Source organism: Apium graveolens, chromosome 1 (genome assembly GCF_009905375.1).
Source record: "Apium graveolens cultivar Ventura chromosome 1, ASM990537v1, whole genome shotgun sequence".
NCBI classification, from domain to species: Eukaryota; Viridiplantae; Streptophyta; class Magnoliopsida; order Apiales; family Apiaceae; genus Apium; species Apium graveolens.
In genome coordinates this window covers 46,385,452-46,406,902 of record NC_133647.1, presented here as the reverse complement: position 1 = coordinate 46,406,902, position 21,451 = coordinate 46,385,452, and the positions used below count along the sequence as shown (strand labels likewise).

The window sequence follows — 21,451 nt, the reverse complement described above, 5'->3', positions numbered from 1 at the left end:
TAAGTACATAGTAATTGTCTTCAACCTAGATCTGGATACCTATCAGGGTTGGTTGCTGTTATTGTTGGCTTCCAATCTGGGTATAACACCATACATGGGTTGCTGTTTGCTTTTAAAGTTGGCTTCCAATCTGGGTATGACACCATAACCAGATTGGTGTTTGCTTGTGCATGTTTGTGTACTTAGAAAATATTCTAAGTACATAGTAATTATTTTCAACCCGGATCGAGATACCTATCCGGGTTGTTGTTGGCTTTAATATTGGCTTCCAATCCGGTAAGGCACCATATCCGGATTAATGGTTCCTTTTGATGTTTTCTTTCAACCCGGGTGTGGTTGTTTGTCCGGGTAGAAGTATGCTTTTCTTGCGGTAATTGTTAAAATAAGAATTGGGGGGGGGGATTCTTTTCATTGATTTGAAATTTTCTTCATACAAAATATTGGACCAGAAATTGGTTGCCATAGGCTACAGGTGTTTGGGTTGCTTTTGGTTGCTTTTTCTATTGATAGAATTTTCTGAGCCTGAGTCCATGCCAGGTGTTTGGGATCTCAGATTCATCCATGTTCATCAGCTTATATGTCCCTGGTCTTAACACTTCCTTGATTTTGTAAGGCCCTTCCCACCTTGGAATTAGCTTCCCAGTGTTGGTTGGATCTGAAGCTTCTGTGTCTCGAAGTACCAGGTCTCCAACTTGAAAGTTCTTGACCCTGTACTTCTTGCTGAAGTGCTCCTTAGTTTTTTCCTTGTACCTCTCCATCCTTGCAACAGCCTGATCTCGGACCTCATCAATTAGCTCAATGTTTGTCCTGAGCCCCTCCTCGTTGGCTACCTCATCAAAGTTGATTGCTCGGTGAGAGAGGGCTCCTACCTCGATGGGTAGCATTGCTTCAGTTCCGTAAGCCAGTTTGAAGGGCGTCTCACATGTGCTTATGCGGGGACTTGTTCTGTAGGCCCATAGTACATTTGGCAATTCTTCCGGCCATTTATTTTTGCTTTCTCTGAGCCTCTTCTCGATTCCACAGAGAAGGATCCGGTTTGTTACTTCTATTTGGCCATTTCCTTGGGGGTAGGCTACTGATGATTTTCTGTGCTTGATGCCCCGGTCCTGGAGGTAGGATTCAAAATCTGATCCAACAAACTGTGGCCCGTTATTCGAGACCAGTATTTTGGGACTCCGAATCTCATCAATATGTTGTCCATGAATTTTATGCAATCCTGCTGGTTTATCGTCCACATTGCCTTTGCTTCCGCCCACTTAGTCATGTAGTCAATTGAGACAAGTAGGTATCTCAGGTCTCCTCTAGTCAGGGGGAAGGGTCCTATGATATCTATCCCCCAAACGGCGAAGGGGATTAGAGATAGAACTGATGATGGTAGGACTGGGCTTATCCAGGATACATTGCTGAACATTCAGCATTGCTTGCATTTTTTCACAAATTCGTTTGCATCTTTCTGGGTTGTTGGCAAGTAGTAACCCCGTCTTATTATCTTGTGAGCCAGGGCCTTTACTGACATATGGTCTCCACATATCCTTTCGTGGACTTCCATTAAGCAATACTCTGCCTCCCCTAGGCCAATGCATTTCGGGATAGGTGAGGAGAAGGTCCGGCGATAGAGTAGCCCCTTTTCAACGAAGAATTTTGATGTTTTGGCTTTTAACCTTTGAGCCTTCCCTTTATCTTCAGGGAGCTTTCCCTTCTCCAAGTATTTGATAAACGGAGTCATCCAATTCAGGTTGTTGTCTATCTCCATGACCTCTCCGGATTCAATACTTGGCTTCTGTAGTTCTTCGAAGTAGACAGAGCAATCCAGGTCTGATGAATTCTGAACCAGTTTTGATAGTGTATCGGCTTCTGAATTCTCTTCTTGGGAGATCTGTAGAACTTGGTTTCTTGGTATTGAGGCGAGGTAGCTTTGGACCAGGGCTTGGTACTTGGCTAAAACTGGATCCTTTAATATATACTCGTCATTTGTTTGCTGGACTACAATTTGGGAGTCACTGTAGATGTTAAGTTCCTGGATCCTTAGAGTCTTTACTAGGTTCAATCCTGCTATCAGGGATTCATACTCTGCCTGGTTATTTATTGCTGAAAAGCCAAAGGAGATTGTAGTTTGAATTGTAAAGCCATCCGGGCTCTTTAGAATGAGCCCTGCTCCTGACCTTTCGTTCGTTGAGGATCCATCAACTTTGTGAGCCCAAGCTCTCAGATTATTATCATTGCTGCTCTCTGGGTCAATGCTCATGGCCCTAGGCTCATCTTGTGGGAAGTTGCACTCTATGTGAAGTCAGCCAACGTCTGGGCTTTGATTGCTGTTCTTAGAATGAAATTCAAGTTGAATTGACTTAGCTCAACTACCCAGTTTACTAGCCTTCCTGAGACATCTGGCTTGTGTATTATCTTTCTTAAGGGTTAATTAGTTACAACCCGGATCTCCCTTCCCTAGAAGTAGTGTCTGAGCTTTCTGGATGCCGTTTCCAAGGCAAAAGCAAACTTTTCTAGCCTTGGATATCGGGTCTCTACATCTTTTAGTACTTGGCTTACATAGTAAACTGGTTGTTGTGTGCCATTCTCTTCCCTGATTAGTGCTGCTCCAACTGCCAGGGCCCCTGCTGATAGGTAGAGGAACAAGAGCCCCCCAGGTTGGGCTATGGTTAAGATTGGTGGCTGAGAGAGATACCTTTTTATTTCCTCAAATGCGCTTTGGCATTCTGGGCTCCAATTCACTTCCCTCTTGTTGGTTGCTCCTTTCAATAGGTCAAATAAGGGTAGGCATCTCTCAACCAGCTTTGAGATGAATCTTCTAAGTGCTGCCAGTGACCTTACTAGCTTCTGAACATCCTTTTGGGTCCTAGAAGGCTTCATCTCCTGGATCGCCTTTATCTTCTATGGGTTGGCTTCAATTCCCCGATTGCTGATCATGAATCCTAGGAATTTTCCTGCCCCTACTCCGAATGTGCATTTTTCCGGGTTCAACTTTAGTGAGTATTTCCCAAAGTTATCAAAGCATTCTTTTAGGTCTTCTATGTGACCTGAGATGCTTGTGGACTTTGCGATCATATCATCAACATAGGACTCCGGGTTCCTTCCAAAATGGTTTTCGAAGATTTTATTTATTACTCTCTGGTAGGTTGTCTCTGCATTTGTCAATACGAAAGGAAGCATTAAATAGGCATAGACCGCCCTGTGGGTGATGAAGGCTTTCTTCAGGATGTCTTTCAGATTCATTTGGATCTGGTTGTACCCCGATTAGGCGTCCATGAAACTTAGCATGACGTGCCTGGATGTGGCGTCAATCAATTGATCAATATTTGGTAAGGGATAAGGATCTTTGGGGCATGCACTATTCAAGTCGGTGTAGTCGACACACATTCTCTATTTCCCGTTTGCCTTTTTTACCATAACAACATTAGCCAACCATTCTGGGTACTTAACCTCGTATATGATCCTAGCTTTGAGTAGTTTCTCAATCTCTTCATCTATTTCTTTCTACCTCTTTGGGGCAAAATTTCTTCTTTTCTGGTTAACTGATTTCCTCTCTGGGTTGACATCCAAGCTATGCACTGCTATGGATTCGTCCAACCCGGGCATGTCTCTTGGGCTCCAGGAAAATATGTTAGAGTACCCTCGGGGCAATGACACTAGGTCTTCTCTGAAAGTAGTTCCGAGTCCGGATCTTATTTATACCTTCTTGGAAGGATTGCTTGCATCGATCAAAATTATTTCTGTTTCTACTGCGGCCTCGATCTTTGCTTGATCCTTGTTTAATACCGATTTCTGGATCCGGGCTTTTGTATTGTTCTTCATATATATTGACCCTGGGCTATCATTGCTTTTTGGTTGCTTTCCCTTACTTCACTTGTTTCAGGGTTGGTTGCTTGCATAGTAGGATCGCCCTGGCTGAGGCCCGGGCTCAATTCAATCTTTGCTGTGACTTGGTTGCTTTCTTGCTCTTTCGAGGTTTGCTTGGTTGTTTTTGAATCCGGGATGGATTCTATAACCTGGACTTCTTTTCTCGTATCATCTCTTGAGTGGGGTTGATGTTTCTTAATACTTTTCTGTTTGCGAAGGACTATGGTCTTTCTCTTATTATCTCGGTGAGTTTCGACCATGACCAGGGCCTGACTATAGCATCTTTCAGTGACCTCATAGTCTCCCTTAACTTCTCCTATCCCCGTTGGAGTTGGGAATTTGATTATCAAGTGTGATATGGAGGTGATTGCTTGTATCCTGGTCAGAGCTGAGCGTCCAATTATGCCATTGTAGGATGAAGGAGTGTTGATCACGTAGAATTTTATGACATGGGTGAGTTGATTTGGAGCTGACCCAAATATCACTGGAAAGTTTAAGGTTCCCTAGATCGGGACCAAGTTATTTTCGAACCCATAGAGGGGGTCCTATCGGCATTCATTTGAGCGCACGCTTCCTAGCTTCATCCGGTCCACAGTATGTTTGAAGAGTATGTTTACTGAAGAGCCATTATCCATCAACATTCTCCTTACCTCATTGTCAAAAACATCAAGTGTTACTACCAAAGCTTCACTGTGATTCTGATTGACCCCTTCATAATCCTTGCTGCTGAATGCGATTACCATCTCTGGGTAGGATTGGATGGAGAATACCTCGTCTCCTGAGCCCGGGCTCCTGGGAGGCGAGTGAGACCCTCCTAGGACCACATTCACTACATTCTTTCCTCTCCTTGGTCTTTCTTCTTTTCTTCTTATTTGTTCCCTCATTTCTTCCAACTTTTTCTTCCTGGTTGCTTCTGTCGCTTTCTTACTAGGCTCTTTTTGATTTTTCTTTCTCTTTGCTCCGATCCGTTCAAAGACAGATCTCCTAGATTGTTGGGAATCCCCAGACTCTTCTTCATCATCATCTTGCTCATATTCTATCTGAGTCCGGGCTTGCTCCTTTCTATATAGCCTGATTGCTTCAGCTAGTTCGTGACTTGTTAAATTGACTATATGCTCCTCTGCCACCGGAACAATGGTATATTTGTATTGAATCAGCTCAATAAGGTTCCTGGCAACCCGGGGTGTTACTATCCTTACCAGGACCGAGGTATGCTATGTCAATGGTTGCTCCTGGAGGGTCTCTTGGTCTCCCCCAGGTTCTTGAGCCTAAGAGTGGTCCTGATCCTGGAACTGGGTACTAGCTGAGGGCCTACCGGCCGTACTCTTTCCTGCTCTTGCCATTACCAAAAGTGTAAAAATAACTGACCAAGATTTGAGGTTAAAAATGTGGATCTAAGGTTGCTTTTTTGAAGATAGCAAAAAAATTCCAGAATACACCAAACAAACTTTCTGGGTTTTGCTAACAATATTACTAAACAAGAACATCAGGCTCTAGAGCACAAATATAGTATGCACACTAAAGTAGATCTGGGTTTTAAAACTATCAAAACTATCAAACCCAAGGTTTTAAGACTATCAAACCCAAAATAATCAAAACTAACAAACGAGGACGGGCTCACACAAACGTGGCCTAACGTAATGAGCTCACACAAACGTGGCTTAAATGAACAACATTCAAATTCAAGAGAGGGTATGGTTTCTTGTGTTCTTACGGGTTTAAGATGTGGACTCTCTTAAGAGTTTGCTGATGAAGGTGAATCCAGGGGCACCGAGACCCAAGGATGGAGCGCCCCTCCTTCTAGCGCCAAATGATAAGTCCGGTGAGCGGGGCGGCTCCTTCTGATGCCGTGCCTGGACCTTCCTTCTGAGAGCAGGGTGTAGCTACTGTTGGGTATCTGCAAAATAATACCTGTTAGGGCGAAATCACGCACTAATATTCACGCAAGTATACGCGTTCGCAAGTAATATAGAATACTTTCTAGTTCGTTCCCTCAGAGACTCAGACTAATTTATTGTCTAATTTAACTCACTCACCAATGTATGATTACTTCTCAATGTTAAGATAATAACACTTAAAATTGTTGATTAAATATTAACTATAATTAACTACTTAATTAACCACTTAACTAACACTTCAATTTATCAATAATAAAACACTCATGAGATCACAACTTCATTATTACTTCCTTCTATAGCCATAGTTACTACCTTTAGCATGTGACAGTGATGATATTAATCGAATAACACAAAACTGATAAAAGCCAACTTTCATTGTACTAATACCATTCTACCAAACATCCACAATTAAGATAGAAATTGAATAGTCATCAATTATGTTGAGTTCCTATATGTCTACAGAAATTGACAACACAACGATTTAAGCACAAGTTATTCCTTTTGATTACATAGGGCAAATAAAACTGTTAGAGTTACCCACTAATCATGCACAACGTACATGAACCTATGCTAGCATGGCAAGTTCTAAATATCAAGATCCACCGTCGCTTCACAAGAGATTAACACCCTATCTTATATGTTCGCGACGCACATAAGACGAATACGCACAACCAATACTAGATATCATGCAATCATCACACACTAAAGTATTAAACAATTAACTAAAGAATTCCATAGTAAATCCGTTGCAACCCCATGATCACGATTAGCCCATAATAGAACTTATCGCCATCATGGGTTCATATGAAATCATGATAAATGAACACAAGAAAATAACAACTAAACTAATTATATTAAAAATAGTACGTCACAAGAGTAAATAAGTCAAAGCAAGAAAACTAGCATCCAACGTTACAACGAAACAAGAATCACAAGAATATATGCTTCATCTTCGTTACTGTGTGCTAAATCGATCTTCTTCCTTATCTCCTTCGCTTCATGCAAAACACAATCTAAAACATAATCCCCTCTTAATACTCTGTGAAAAACGTCTCAAATCTACTTATATAATAGTCCCATAAAACTCAGATTACATAGAAGTTGGAAGCCAAACAGAAGTAGGAGTCTAAAACAATATATTATTTTCCCCGACCCTGCGCGGCCGCTCAGCATTTCTGTGCGGGCGCGCAAGGCTGCTGCGCGGCCGCTCAGCATTGTTGCGCGGGCGCGCAGGACCCTACTGGAAAATTTCCAGGTTTGCTCCGTTTCTTCGCCGTAATCTGCCCGTTCTTTTCCTCTCGCAATGGTGAACACATGCCAAGGCTTATTCTTGATGATTCCTCCTCCGAAATGCAACTAATACCCTGAAATGCATAAACACTAGAAAAACGCATCAAATACACAAAATACTTGATTTCAAGACACCAATTTAAGCCATTTTAAGACGTTCTAAGTGGTATAAAATGCCACTTATCACACCCCCAAACTTAAATCGATGTTTGTCCTCAAGCGTCACAGACTCAAAAACAAATAAAAATATGCATGAATGCAATCTATATGAAAATGCAACGATCCCCCTTACTACAATTAACCAACCAAATTGTCACGTCTCAACGAATGCAGTTAGACACTAAAGATCAAGAAACTCATGCAAACGGACATACCGCCAGAAACGTGGTGTGTGCAAATGCTTAACAGATATGCTTCGGAACTAGACCAATTACTATGACTAGACTATCCTCAAGGCAATCCTACGATTATACAAAGAATAAAAATTCTAGGCACAAAGTGATATACAACACTACAAGAACTTTGGAGCTTACTACGGAATCGTGCTTTTTATTTACAACGCAAATGCTTATTTGACCGTGCAATGAGTGAGGTCCACAAAAGACTTATACAATGGTATCCATGTAACGAGCGTTAGGTTAGCGGATCCCAGACTCTAAAAGCCTTAGGTCACTAGGCACAAAGTCCCCTAAGAACTTAATAACTCGAATACCAAAGAGCCCACTCTTGATCAATTACGCAAATTTTTTTTTTTTTTTTTTAACTCTGAGCAAGTGCGTTTCACTCCATCTTGCTCAACCCTAGACTACTCGCATAACATGCGAGCCGGCTACTAGCCATTTGACGCCTAGCCACAACTAGCAACAAATTCCATTTTTACTCCATTTTTTTTTCTTTTTCATGCCTTTACCACTAAGAACCTATTATCAAATTCTAAGCATAATAAATAGATTATCCTCGAAAATAATCAGATCATAACAACAATCTAGTCCTTCAGCATTCTCTAAGACTTAGTGACAATACAAGTGCTTCTAGCATGCATATCAACCTACACAACTTAATATCACTTTAATGCTATCACTACACTCGCATCAATATCATAATTCAGTCGATAAATCATTGCAAAAGGGATCATGGTATATGCATGAGCTATATGATATGACAACAAATAAAGCTATATATAAAAAAAACTATATGGAAAAAATTATGCAACTATATGAACTAACTATCATGAATATGCAACTATATGACACACACAAAATATTCCTTAACTACCACCCCCAAACTTAAAATCTTTACTGTCCCCAGTGAAGGTAGTAGAAAGGAACACAGGGTATACCTACTCGGAGTCATCATCATCATCACCCTCAGTGGGTGGAGTATCAGGCGGCGGGTATGCAGAGTCCTCACCAAAAACTGGCCACTGGATATCAGCTCCAAGGCCTCGAAAAGCAGTCCCTAATGCAAGGGTGAGCTCTTGAGCAAACCTGCTCTGCGTCTCATACATGGCATCCATCCGCCGTGAAAGCCTCCTATACTGGGCATCACCCATCCCAGCACCCTCCTGAGCTCTCGAAGAACTAGCCTCACCACGCCCTGGCCTGGTCATAGTAGCACCTCGTGCTGGACGCCCTCCTGGAAGACGATAACCCAGCCCATGCTCCTCAGGCTCACCACCGGTCCACTCCTGCATCCCATTCAGAGTGCCAGAATCTATAGGAGCTGCTGGCAACTGTAACTGCTCATGAGCCGTCCAGTTCACTCCTACTCCACGGCATAGCTTTGTAACCGTGGATGCATAAGGGATGTTCATATGCTTTGCTCCCCTCAAAAACTTCAGAATTCCTTGGTAGATAAACTCACCAAGGTCCACATAGTATTCCTCATTCAGAATTCCCCACAACAACTGTGCTCTCTCAACTGTGACCTCGTGTGCATGTGAAGAAGGCAAAATATTAGCACATATAAATGCATTCCATGCACGAGCATACCTGTTCATGGCGATCGCCGAAAAGTGACGATACTCATTATTGGCTGGACTGCGGTTCCAAACTGTGTCCGGTCGACAGAGAGTCGCACAAATCAAATCCAAGTCAAAATCCTCAGCAGTCTTTTCATTCCAGTTCTCCTCCTCGGGCTTCCTCTCTCGCTGTCCAATCACTCGGCGAATCGCCGCAGGATGATAATCAACCGTCAGCCCCCGAACTACAGAAAACCCATTCTTTTCAGCCTTCACGTTCGCGTAGAACTCGCGAACAACACTCATCGGTACTGCTTCGGGTGACTCACAAAAAGCTATCCACCCCTTCTCTGCAATCATGGGCAACAACTCACCATCCCTCCCTGATGGTAAAAACCCCCTCTCCTTCAGAATCGGCTTCCCCAACAGCCTAGTGTACTCCTCCTCCGCGGCTCTGTCAGTTAACCGAGGTCTCGCAGCAGTACCCCTTGATGAATCAGCAGTAGGAACTGTGCTGCTGCTGTCAATAGTGCGTGCTCTCTTGGGTGCCATTGATTTGTGAATAAAAGTGTGTAAGAACTGATTTTTGATGTTTATGAGAGGGTTTAAGTGTAGGAAGTTGTGGGAGATATGTAGGATAGGTGTATGTATATATAGGGTGTGGAGTAGGTTAAATTAGATTAGGAGTGGGGTTGAGGGATAAAATCATGGGGTAAAGGGAAAAGAATTCGTGGGTTTATGGGATGTAATGGGTTTTTGTGTTTTTGTTTTTTTTTTTTTTTTTTCTGAACTGTAAAAAAAAAAAAAAATTCTGGAACTCGACCCCTGCGCGGCCGCTCAGCATTTCTGCGCGGGCGCGCAGAGGGTCTCTGGAAAAAAAAAATTTCAGCCCCTGTTTTCTGATTTTTTTGTGTTTTTGGATAGGTTATTAACTTCTAAGGGTTCCTGTAACAACAATTCATGGGTTGCCTCCCACGCAGCGCTTCTTTTTCGTCATTAGCTTGACGTTCCGTTCCTTTCTCACGTAGTCAACAAAATGGCACTAATCACCTCTCGGTTTGCCATGTCCCCATAGTAGTGCTTCAACCGCTGACCGTTAACCTTGAATGCTTGGTCCGAATCATTCTCAAAAATTTCCACCGCTCCATGTGGAAACACAGTTTTGACAATAAAAGGTCCAGACCACCTTGATTTCAACTTCCCAGGAAAAAGTCGGAGCCGAGAGTTGAATAACAGAACTTGTTGCCCTGGCACAAATAACTTAGGATGTAGCTTCCTATCGTGCCACCTTTTCACCTTTTCCTTATACATTTTGTTATTCTCGTACGCTTGAAGTCAAAATTCATCAAGTTCATTAAGCTGAAGCATTCTTTTCTTACCAGCTGCATCTAAATCCAGGTTCAATTTCTTCAATGCCCAGTAGGCCTTATGCTCAAGCTCCGCCGATAGATGACATCCCTTACCGTACACCAACTGAAACGGTGACATCCCAAGTGGAGTTTTGTATGCTATTCTGTAGGCCCAAACAGCTTCATCGAGCTTTAAAGACCAATCCTTCCTTGATGGACAAACAACCTTCTCTAGAATGCGCTTTATCTCTCTGTTAGACACTTCCGCTTAACCATTTGTTTGCGGATGATAGGCAGTAGCTACTCGATGACTCACATTATAACGCTGCATCATGGAAGTGAACTTACGGTTGCAAAAATGCGATCCTTCATCACTTATGATTACCCGAGGTGTTCCAAACCTTGTGAAAATTTGCTTATGCAGAAAATTTAGCACTGCCTTTGCATCATTTGTCGGTAAAGCTTTAACTTCGACCCATTTTGAGACATAATCGACTGCCAGCAAAATGTACTGATTATTGCAAGACGAGATAAAAGGCCCCATGAAATCGATTCCCCATACATCAAAGACCTCGACTTCAAGTATCACATTTAATGGCATCTCATCCTTCCTTGACAAATTTCCCACTCTTTGGCAACGATCACACCTTAAAACAAACTGATGAGCATCCTTGAACAAGGTGGGCCAGAAAAAACCTGCTTGCAGAATACGAGCTGTCGTTTTCTCACCTCCATAGTGTCCACCATAAACCGTGGAATGGCAGTCTCGTAATATCCCCTCCGTCTCACAGAACGGGATACATCTCCTGATGATCTGGTCAGCTCCCTGTCTAAACAAATATGGTTCATCCCACATATACCACTTCACCTCATGCAGAAACTTCTTCTTTTGCGTGGATGTCAAATTGGGAGGCATTATATTGCTGACAAGATAGTTTACAATATCTGCAAACCATGGTTCTTCCTCCTGAATTGCAAACAACTGCTCATCCGGAAAAGATTCATTGATTAACGTCCTATCTTGTGAAGTAGAATCGGGATTCTCCAACCTAGAGAGATGGTCAGCTACTTGATTCTCGGTACCTTTTCTATCTTTGATCTCTAACTCAAATTCTTGAAGTAAAAGCACCCAATGAATGAGTCTCGGCTTCGAATCCTTCTTAGAAACCAGATAGCGAATAGCTGCATGATCAGTGAATACTGTCACTTTCGTACCAAGCAGATAAGATCGAAATTTCTCAAAGCCAAAGACTATAGCCAAAAGCTCCTTCTCAGTAGTGGTGTAGTTCAATTGGGCCCCATTTAAAGTCTTACTCGCATAGTAGACCACATGGAAGAGATTTTTCTTGCGATGTCCCAGAACTGCACCTACCGCATAGTCACTCGCATCACACATCATCTCAAACGGTTCTGTCCAATCTGGTGCTGTAATAACTGGTGCCGTGATCAAACTCTCCTTGAGAGTCTCGAATGCTGCCAAACATTCATCATCAAATTTGAAAGGCACATCTTTCTCAAGTAAATTGCACAACGGCTTAGATATCTTTGAAAAGTCCTTGATGAATCGCCGATAAAAACCCGCATGAACGAGAAAACTACGGATTCCTTTCACTGAATTAGGTGGGGGAAGATTTTCAATGACTCCCACCTTGGCCTTGTCCACCTCCAGACCTTTGCTAGAGACCTTATGCCCAAGGATAATGCCTTCACGCACCATAAAATGACATTTCTCCCAATTAAGCACCAAATTAGTTTCCACGCATCTTTTGAGTACGGCGCGCAGATTATTCAAGCATTCATCATATGAGTGTCCAAAGACGGAGAAGTCATCCATGAACACTTCGACGTTATTTCCAATCTTGTCAGAGAATATAGCCATCATACATCTCTGAAAGGTGGCCGGGGCGCCACATAACCCAAACGAAACTCTACGAAAAGTAAATGTGCCAAATGGACAAGTGAAGGTAGTCTTTTCCTGATCCTCTGGTGCAATACAAATCTGATTATACCCGGAATACCCATCCAGAAGACAAAAATACTCATGTCCCGCCAATTTGTCAAGCATTTGATCAATGAATGGGAGAGGGAAGTGATCCTTTCTTGTGGCTTTGTTCAATTTTCTATAATCCATGCATACTCTCCATCCTGTAACTGTTCGAGTAGGGATGAGCTCATTCTTTTCATTTGCGACCACAGTGATACCTCCCTTCTTAGGAACACATTGTACAGGGCTCACCCACGAGCTGTCAGAAATAGGATAAATGATGCCTGCATCTAGCCATTTCAGAATTTCTTTCTTCACCACCTCCTTTATGATTGGGTTCAGTCTTCGCTGCTGTTCCACAGTTGGCTTACTACCTTCCTCTAACAGAATTTTATGCATATAATATGAGGGACTTATCCCCTTGATGTCTGCTATAGTCCATCCTATAGCCGATTTGAATTCTCTCAAAATCCTTAAGAGCTTGTCTTCCTCACTACCTGAAAGGTCAGCTGAAATAATAACAGGTAACGTAGATGAATCACCTAAAAAGGCATACCTCAAGTGTTCAGGTAATGGTTTGAGCTCTAAGGTAGGCGCTTCCTCTATTAATGGTTTGAGCTTCCCTTCAGCGTTCTTGAGGTCAGAAGTACCAAGAGATTCAAATGGTATATCTAGCTTTCGCTTCCAGGGAGAAGCGTTCAGATATTGTAATTGCTCGTTGCTATCTTCATCATCACTGTCAAATTCCCCCACTAAGGCCTTTTCCAATGCATCAGACATTAGCATGTGATCGAGTTCCGAAGTAACCGCAGAATCAATCACATCCACTTTTAAGCACTCCTCATCTTCTGTAGGGAATTTCATTGCCTTGAATACGTTGAAGGTCACATCCTGATCTTGAACCCGCATAGTAAGTTCTCCTTTTTGCACATCTATCAAGGTACGGCCAGTCGCCAAGAAAGGCCTCCCCAAGATTATGGGAATCTTTTTATCTTCCTCAAAATCCAGAATAACAAAATCAGCAGGAAAGAAGAGCTTATCCACCTTGACGAGCACATCCTCAACTATGCCCCTTGGGTAAGTAATGGAACGGTCCGCCAATTGTAGCGACATGTATGTGGGTTTTGGATCAGGTAGGTCCAGCTTTTTAAAGATCGACAACGGCATCAGATTAATGCTTGCTCCCAAATCACAAAGGCACTTGTCAAAAGTTAGATTGCCAATGGTGCAAGGAATGGTGAAGCTTCCTGGATCTTTCAGTTTTGGTGGTAACTTTTGTTGCAGAACCGCGCTGCATTTTTCCGTGAGAGCAACGGTTTCAAGGTCATCCAGTTTCACCTTCCTTGAAAGAATAGTCTTCATAAACTTCGCATAACTAGGTATTTGTTCCAGAGCCTCAGCGAAAGGTATATTGATGTGAAGTTTCTTGAACACCTCCAGAAACTTCCCGAACTGTCTATCCAGCTTTTTTTGCTGCAATCTCTTAGGAAAAGGTGGTGGAGGATAGAGCTGTTTCTCCCCTGTATTAGCCTCAGGCAGAGTGTGTTCAACAGTAGTCTTCCTTGGTTCTGCCGCTTTCTCCCTTTGCTTAGATTCTTCATCTCGAACTTCAGCTTCAACTTCTTTTGCCTTTTCAGCATCAGCTACTTTTCCAGACCTTAAGGTAATAGCCTTGACTTGCTCTTTAGCTTCCTTCCTGCCTGGTACTTCCGTGTCACTGGGAAGAGTGCCAGGTTGACGATTGAGCACTGCATTGGCTAATTGACCGATTTGATTTTCCAAGGTCTTGATAGAAACCGCCTGACTCTTGCACAACAGCTTAAGTTCCTCAAAATCAGCACTAGTAGGTGCAGTTGTACTTCCCTGTTGAGGATATGATTGTCTTGTAGCATACTGTTGTGGTTGCTGGAATCCAGGTGGGTTAAACTGTTTACTCACTCCTTGCTGATATGGTGGCTGAATAGCATTCTGATTATTTCCCCAGCTGAAATTTGGATGATTTCTGTTGTTAGGATGATAGGTCGCTGGCACAGGCTGCTGTTGTCGCTGATAATTATTCACATACTGAACAGATTCGTTGACAAGAGAACACTGATCCATAGCATGAGAACCTGCACAAAGCTCACAAACCATAGCTATTTGATTAACTCCATACGTAGCCAAAGAATCAACCTTCATTGATAGCGCTTGGAGCTGGGCTGCAATAGCGGTCGCTGCATCAACTTCCTGAATACCTGCTACCTTGCCTGAAGTCATCCTCTGAGTTGGGTTTTGATGCTCATTTGCAGCCATCGTCTCAATAAGATTGTACGCCTCAGTATAGCTTTTAGCCCATAAGGCGCCTCCAGCTGCTGCATCGAGCATGGGCTGAGATTGAGCCCCCAAACCATTATAAAAACCAGTGATTACCATCCAATCCGGCATTCCATGATGTGGACATTTTCTCAACATTTCCTTGTAGCGTTCCCAAGCCTCGCACATAGATTCTGTAGGTTGCTGCGCAAACTGAGTAAGAGCTCATAACAGCAGTCTTTGCCATTGGATAAAACTTCACCAGAAACTTTTGCGCAAGATCTTGCCACGTAGTGATTGACCCAGCTGGTTCAGAATGTAACCAGTCTTTAGCCTTATCCCTCAGTGAGAATGGGAAAAGCCTCAACTTGATAGCCTCATCAGTCACGCCATTATACTTAAAAGTGCTGCAGATCTCGACAAAATTCCTTATGTGCATGTTGGGGTCTTCAGTTGCCGCTCCTCCAAAAGAAACAGAATTCTGCACCATCTGAATAGTGCCCGGCTTGATTTCAAAGGTGTTAGCTTGAATAGCCGGATGAAGGATGCTTGACTGAATGTCATCAATTTTAGGCCGAGAAAAATCCATAAGAGCTGGATCAGCTTGAACAATATGATCTCCCATGTTTACTGGTTCTTTCTGCTCAGTTCCTGAATCCGAATCCTCAAAATCTAACTTCTCCGGTGTATCAAGAACTTCGTCTTTCTCCTCAGCTGTATCTAAGGTCCTCTTGCGAGCACGAGAACGAGTTTGAATAAACGTTTGCTAAAGTACCTGAAACACAACCGAAAAGAGTAATTAACTACTACGTCCTAATCACTGAGTCCTAATGACCAATGATGGTAAGTACATAAACTAAATAAATACGCCGAGTCCCCGGCAGCGGCGCCAAAAACTTGTTAGGGCGAAATCACGCACTAATATTCACGCAAGTATACGCGTTCGCAAGTAATATAGAATACTTTCTAGTTCGTTCCCTCAGAGACTCAGACTAATTTATTGTCTAATTTAACTCACTCACCAATGTATGATTACTTCTCAATGTTAAGATAATAACACTTAAAATTGTTGATTAAATATTAACTATAATTAACTACTTAATTAACCACTTAACTAACACTTCAATTTATCAATAATAAAACACTCATGAGATCACAACTTCGTTATTACTTCCTTCTATAGCCATAGTTACTACCTTTAGCATGTGACAGTGATGATATTAATCGAATAACACAAAACTGATAAAAGCCAACTTTCATTATACTAATACCATTCTACCAAACATCCACAATTAAGATAGAAATTGAATAGTCATCAATTATGTTGAGTTCCTATATGTCTACAGAAATTGACAACACAACGATTTAAGCACAAGTTATTCCTTTTGATTACATAGGGCAAATAAAACTGTTAGAGTTACCCACTAATCATGCACAACGTACATGAACCTATGCTAGCATGGCAAGTTCTAAATCTCAAGATCCACCGTCGCTTCACAAGAGATTAACACCCTATCTTATATGTTTGCGACGCACATAAGACGAATACGCACAACCAATACTAGATATCATGCAATCATCACACACTAAAGTATTAAACAATTAACTAAAGAATTCCATAGTAAATCCGTTGCAACCCCATGATCACGATTAGCCCATAATAGAACTTATCGCCATCATGGGTTCATATGAAATCATGATAAACGAACACAAGAAAATAACAACTAAACTAATTATATTAAAACAGAGTACGTCACAAGAGTAAATAAGTCAAAGTAAGAAAACTAGCATCCAACGTTACAACGAAACAAGAATCACAAGAATATATGCTTCCTCTTCGTTGTTGTGTGCTAAATCGGTCTTCTTCCTTATCTCCTTCGCTTCTTGCAAAACACAATCTAAAACATAATCCCCTCTTAATACTCTGTGAAAAACGTCTCAAATCTACTTATATAATAGTCCCATAAAACTCAGATTACATAGAAGTTGGAAGCCAAACAGAAGTAGAAGTCTAAAACAATATATTATTTTCCTCGACCCTGCGCGGCCGCTCAGCATTTCTGCGCGGGCGCACAAGGCTGCTGCGCGGCCGCTCAGCATTGCTGCGCGGGCGCGCAGGACCCTACTGGAAAATTTCCAGGTTTGCTCCGTTTCTTCGCCGTAATCTGCCCGTTCTTTTCCTCTCGCAATGGTGAACACATGCCAAGGCTTATTCTTGACGATTCCTCCTCCGAAATGCAACTAATACCCTGAAATGCATAAACACTAGAAAAACGCATCAAATACACAAAATACTTGATTTCAAGACACCAATTTAAGCCATTTTAAGACGTTCTAAGTGGTATAAAATGCCACTTATCAATACCGGATGGGGGTTTTGTCCCCGCAGTGCCTCCAGTGTAAGAATAAGAGTCTGGTTGGGGAAGATGAAGATAAAGAGGACAAGGGTGGCTGTGTGTGTATAAGATGCGTGTATGAGAGTGTGCGTGCTCAAAATGTGTCTAACCCCCAAACCCTTTACCTTTGGGGGTATATATAGCCCAAATGTAGGGTTTAGGGGTTGTTACCTCTAGATCTGGGTCGTTGGTTGTTGGAGGCGAAGGACGTCTGGCTTGGGTAGATCGCATACACGTGTCTAGACAATGACCACCTTCAGGGCATCCCAACAGTACTCTGACACGCGCCGTGTTTGTCTGATATGTTAGTTGTTGATAGCTGTCATTGTCACGTGCCCACTTACCCCTCCTTGGCGGGTTGTGGGGTGTGCATGCGCTTGTAGGGGCTCCCCGGATCTTCCCTAGCTAGGTGATCCTGGTCCTGGGTTGGATCCTGATTGAGAGATGATCCAGGTCCTGGGTTGGATCCTGGCTGGGAGATGATCCAGGTCTTGATTTTTCCCTGGGCCTGGGTCTTTCCACTTGACTGCTCTGGGTGAGGGGGGTCTTGGTCCATCAGCTGACCCTGCCTCACCTTAGATTGGGTTGGGCCCTAATCATGTTACTTTCAATTGATTTGTCACAAATCATTTGTGTATGCATTTGTTTTCAAAATGGATAGACAAAAATATTCGTGAACTAACAGACGGAGTTGTTCATATTTAACGGACCGATGTACATATCTTATAAAAAAGATTGAAATACATATGCCTAAAGTGGGAGTTTTTAAACTCTAATATTCCAAATAATCTGACACACAAAATGTATATACATAAAATGCATTTTACTCATTTTAACTACAAAAATTTCTTACAAATTAAAAATTGTATTTGTATCAATATTTAGTAATAAATTATTTATCGATTGGCTGAAAATGACGTGGAGTTGTTTAACTTGGGGGCATCTAACAGATAGAGACATACACAAGCATGTATTGATTCTGGCCGGAATTGGCACGGAGGTGTTTAGCTGGTTTGAGGATTCGAGGACCTACATGCACAAAGCATCTTGATAGTAATTATGAGCAATGCACTGGCTGATTAATAATCGTGTGCTGTAAATTGACATTCTTATTAGTATTTTATTAGTGTTACTGCAAAATTAATAGCGTGAGAAATAAAATGGTATTTCCTCCGTCTCGTTGTAATATTTTAAAATTTATTTTTACGCATCTTCACGTATACAGAAAACATAATTTAGAATTTTTTTTATAATAGTTGGAGCATCCTCTTTTTAATTAAGAAAAGGAAATGGCTGTAAATATGTTTTTTAACATGTGGAAATGTGTGAAAAATAATTGAAAATTATATATATATATCGAATGATCAAATACAAACTAAAATTAAAATAAAAATTAGGAACCAATCTAAGTCATTAGATCTAATGGCACCCCTAGATCACCCCACCCAACTACACCTTTCCACACCCAATTTCAGTTTTTCCCCTCCGTTTTTAATTTGATTTTTCCCGTCAAACCGTAAGTTTTTTAAAAATCCGATTTCACTATATTTTTTACATCTTTCAACGATCGATTTGCATATGTGTTATATTTTGAATTAGTTTTTTTTTAAAAAATTATTTGATTTCTAATTTGTATTATAAATTGATCTTTATTGGAGTAACCCTATATATATATACATATATAATAGAAGGGGTGAGTTCTATGGAGTCCACCTTTTTATCGGAGTCCTCGGAGTCCATCTACGTTCTGCAAATAAAATATATTGTAAAACGTGTTATTTTGCAAAACATGTTACACAAATAGCATAACTTCAACAAAATCATGCAAATCTCATATATTTACGGTACAATATGTATGTTCTGCAATATGTTCTGCAACATGAACATTTATGTTCTGCAAACTAAACATGTTTTGTAGAATATATATTTTTGCAATGTTCTGCTCGTAAAATGTATGCAATCTACAAGATTTTTGATAGAATAGTGATGTTTGTCGAAAAATAATATGTTTTGCAATATTTTAAGCTATATTTTACTTGCAGAACATATATGGACTCCGAGGACTCCAATTAAAGGTGGACTCCATAGAACTTTACTCTATAATAGAAATATAAAATAAAAAACTAATATAGTGCGATAAAATTAGCAAGGGCATTAAAATTGCTTGTTAAAAGAGACGCAAGTTAAAGCAGACAGGAGCTTTTACTTTTGGCTGCATGCTTTGTTTTGGGGACTTTAATTTATGCTTTTAGCTTTACGTAGTAGTAATAATTAATTACATATGTTTGTTTTATCTGATTTAACAATAACAGGTGTATGATTGACCTATACTTAGTGCCAAATATGTAAAACATCGATTGTCCTTCGTCAATCAATCTTGGAGGGAGAACAATAAATTGCTCTCCTGACACAGGGAATTATTTATGTAAAATCTATGTTTTGTTTTACTAATCTTTTTGACTTTGTGTTTTGGATAAAATCCCTTAATTCCATACTAAAAAATTATTTTGGAATAACATATGTAACCAAATATTTATATTTTCGATCTGCATCAATATTTTCCAAACAAAGATTTATTCTTGTCTGGAAATTTGAATATTGTTGGCATTAATTAGTTAAAAAGTTTTGCACATAACTTTATATGTTTATACAAAAACATAAAAGAAGTAGCATTTGTGCAAAGAAAACTTATAAAGGCTTTATTTACAAGAAAGCTCTAATTTTTACATATTGGGTTGAAGAACAAAAGGTTTAATAAATTTGTACTTTGATGTAACAGAGAGTGGGGTGTTCGAGATAAAGAGACTGTTGAAGCAAAGTTAAAAAAAACAAGGAACAAAAGTTAAAGATATAGGCCAGTGGATTAGTTACTTTATATTGCATGAACCAAATTATTCGGGGGTATATATGCTTCTTTTTTTTAAAGTGAAAACAATGCATACTATATTTCCTTTTTGTAAAATATAAATAACGGCATTTAAACCTCATCACAGCTACAAAACTAAAAGCCCTTTGCCCCCGCAAGAGTTGGCTTTAAATAGATGGTACTTATCCTTTTGTTCACATATTTAAATTTCACGGTTTTCTCTTGAGACAGAACAAGTAAACAGCGTTCTTTTTTTTTTTTTCTAAAAATGAAGGTCCTTCAGTAGAGTAGTAAATTATAATTATATCTCCTGAGGCAATGTACAGTGTTCTTGAATTAAGGATTAAGTCTTATTATCTAGCTTTGAAAAATATGGTTCTTAATTTATACATATATCAATATACATAATTAAGTAAGCCAAAATCAAGAAGCAACCAAGCAAGCACTATTTTTCTCCATCTTTCATTCGGCCTTTTGAAATCTCAAGCTACAACCATGAAGAAACCTCCAAATTAATTCCTAGGATTCCTTGAATGTAAACTAAGGAAAAATAAATCACTCATCTCATTTCATAAAGGTTATATTAGCTAAATAAATTGTTGAAGATGAAGATGAATAGTGAAATGAATAGTTACCCTAGTTGTTTTGTTGATTTCTCGATTGTTTAAGGATCTTTAAACTTATGTAAGGACTTTTCAAGCACTAACCATTCAAGAAGAACCTCTCAAGAGCTCAAGAAAGGTATAAGACTTTCTCCACCACTTTGATTTATTAAGATTTTTTCAAAAAAGTTATGAATCTTGGATGTAGACTAAGTTTTGGTGTTTGTGTTGTTGGTTTGGAGGTTGTGGGTTGATTATTTTGATGAGGATGATGTTAGTGAACTAAATCTTGAAATCTTGAAGTACTTAAGTTTTTTAATTGTTTATGATTGTGTCTTGGGTTATTAATGATGATTTAGCATAAACATAAACTTATGGATCGTAATCGTTGCGTCGTTATAATAATTGATTTTAGGTAGCAAAGTTTCGCTGAGGTATTGAAATGTTAAACTAGGATTTTGGTAATGTAATGGATTGTATCTTGTAGAGATTTGTTATTCCCTTAACAATATAGCAAGAATTACAGAAGGGGGTAGAATGAAATTATTGAACCTTTTTCTCGAAATAAAAATGTTCAACTCGAATATAGATATAATGTTTTGATTAGCACAATGCGGAATAGAAACTTAATTGAATCAAAATATAAGTAATTAAAAACAAGACTCTTTAAAAACTTTCTGGTGGATTTAAACAATTCCACCAGAGATATATATAATATATTGAGAGGACTCTGTGTGCAGGAATGCTCATAGCTGCTTACAAATTGAACTACTGAGAATACAGGAAATGCTAATGCTTCTGCTTACAAAGATTTCTCTGTTTTTGTGTTTCTCAGCTATCTTAGTTGTTTTTCTATTTTCTACACTCTTGGTTTATATAATACCAAGATTACAAAGTCAAAAAGACTGAACAAATATAAAAACTATCAGTCTTAAGCTTTGCTGCTTTTCGTCCTCTATCAC

The 21,451-nt window shown here is 40.3% G+C and overlaps 1 protein-coding gene and 1 non-coding gene across 2 annotated transcripts; one reads left to right on the top strand and one right to left on the bottom strand.

Moving 5' to 3' along the window:
* Positions 1–500: 500 nt before the first annotated feature.
* LOC141667497 (uncharacterized) lies at positions 501–2,245 on the bottom strand. Its single transcript, XM_074474050.1, has 2 exons — positions 1,426–2,245; positions 501–1,255 (listed from the first exon to the last, which is right to left on the bottom strand). The coding sequence occupies exons 1-2, from the start codon at positions 2,243–2,245 to the stop codon at positions 501–503; spliced, it is 1,575 nt and encodes a 524-aa protein (XP_074330151.1).
* Positions 2,246–14,755: 12,510 nt separating this feature from the next.
* Positions 14,756–14,865, top strand: LOC141680044 (small nucleolar RNA R71). Its single transcript, XR_012558233.1, has one exon. It is a non-coding gene; the product is annotated as a small nucleolar RNA R71 (small nucleolar RNA).
* Positions 14,866–21,451: the final 6,586 nt, after the last annotated feature.

Bases quoted from the DNA above. Each gene is read 5' to 3' on its own strand.
- LOC141667497 (XM_074474050.1), bottom strand. From the start codon at position 2,245: ATGAGCATTGACCCAGAGAGCAGCAATGATAATAATCTGAGAGCTTGG. The intron at 1,256-1,425 runs GCAAGCAATGCT...TACATGACTAAG, and splicing joins AAACGAATTTGTGAAAAAAT to TGGGCGGAAGCAAAGGCAAT.